The sequence below is a fragment of the Lipotes vexillifer genome, unplaced genomic scaffold, assembly GCF_000442215.2.
Source record: "Lipotes vexillifer unplaced genomic scaffold, Lipotes_vexillifer_v1.1 scaffold695, whole genome shotgun sequence".
Lineage (NCBI taxonomy): Eukaryota > Metazoa > Chordata > Mammalia > Artiodactyla > Lipotidae > Lipotes > Lipotes vexillifer.
Genome location: NW_006798057.1, coordinates 730,035 through 730,942, shown reverse-complemented (window position 1 = coordinate 730,942; position 908 = coordinate 730,035). Strand labels below are relative to the sequence as shown.

General features: G+C 52.1%; 1 protein-coding gene across 1 annotated transcript in view; it reads left to right on the top strand.

Annotated features, from left to right (window-relative positions):
• Positions 1 to 361: 361 nt before the first annotated feature.
• PGPEP1L (pyroglutamyl-peptidase I like) overlaps positions 362 to 908 on the top strand; it is a 16,819-nt gene continuing 16,272 nt past the window's right edge. The window contains 1 exon segment of the mRNA XM_007472216.1: positions 362 to 382. Coding sequence (XP_007472278.1) covers positions 362 to 382 — 21 coding nt within the window.

Sequence of the window (908 nt, the reverse complement as noted above, 5' to 3'; positions counted from 1 at the left end):
GACGACTATAGAAAGAAATAGGAATCTCCCCTAATTCTCCTCTTAAGGGATGACCATTTTCAGTATGTTTCCATTTCCATAAATGGCTGCAGGAAACAGTCTGAGATCCTGATTTTTAAACTTACTTCTTTTCATGGGTTTTCCTATGTCAATAAATTCTTTGTAAAATCATTTCGAATGGCTACATTATGCTCCACCAGTGGCTGTCCTATACTTAGCATGCTAGGCCTCCTGTCACCTCTATGGGCTTCTTCCTGTGCCTGGTGAGCCCCTCCCCAGCTCTGGCCTTAGTTTCTCTCTCCCCGGAGCGCCTCCAGCCTGATGGGGTCGGAGGGAGCCCAGGCCTGGGTCTCAGCACCCGATGGTTCCCAGGTCCCTTCCAGCCCTGCAGGTCAAGAAGAAGCAGCTGTCATTTCCTCTTCCATGGTCAGCCCCTGGACATGCACACACAGGCACTCCAAGACCGCTAGCCAGAGCCTATTACAGAGGCTGCACGCAGGAGTGCCTTGTCCGAAGACTGATGGATAAGTGAATGAGAGAAGAATGGAAAGAAGAGGGAAGGAGGGAGAGAGGGAGGGTGGGTGTTTGCACATACCTCCAAGCTCCCGCTATTCCTTTCCCTCGAACACTCTTTTAATCCTCCAAGCGCCAGTCAGAGCCCCCTCTGTGCAGCCCTCTTAGGCTACAACTCCATGTGCACAGCCTTGCTTGACCTTCACAGCAACCCTTGCGAGGGAGGTCCTGTTATTACTATGTTTTGCAGATCAAGAAACTGAGGCTCAGCAAGTTTTAATAATTTGCCCAAACCCACACAGCAGGGAGAGGAAAAAGCAGGGTCTGGGCTCCTTCCTAATGCCCTAGTCAGGGGTCCTCACCCTCAGGCTTCCGCAGCTGGGGGGGGGGGGGGG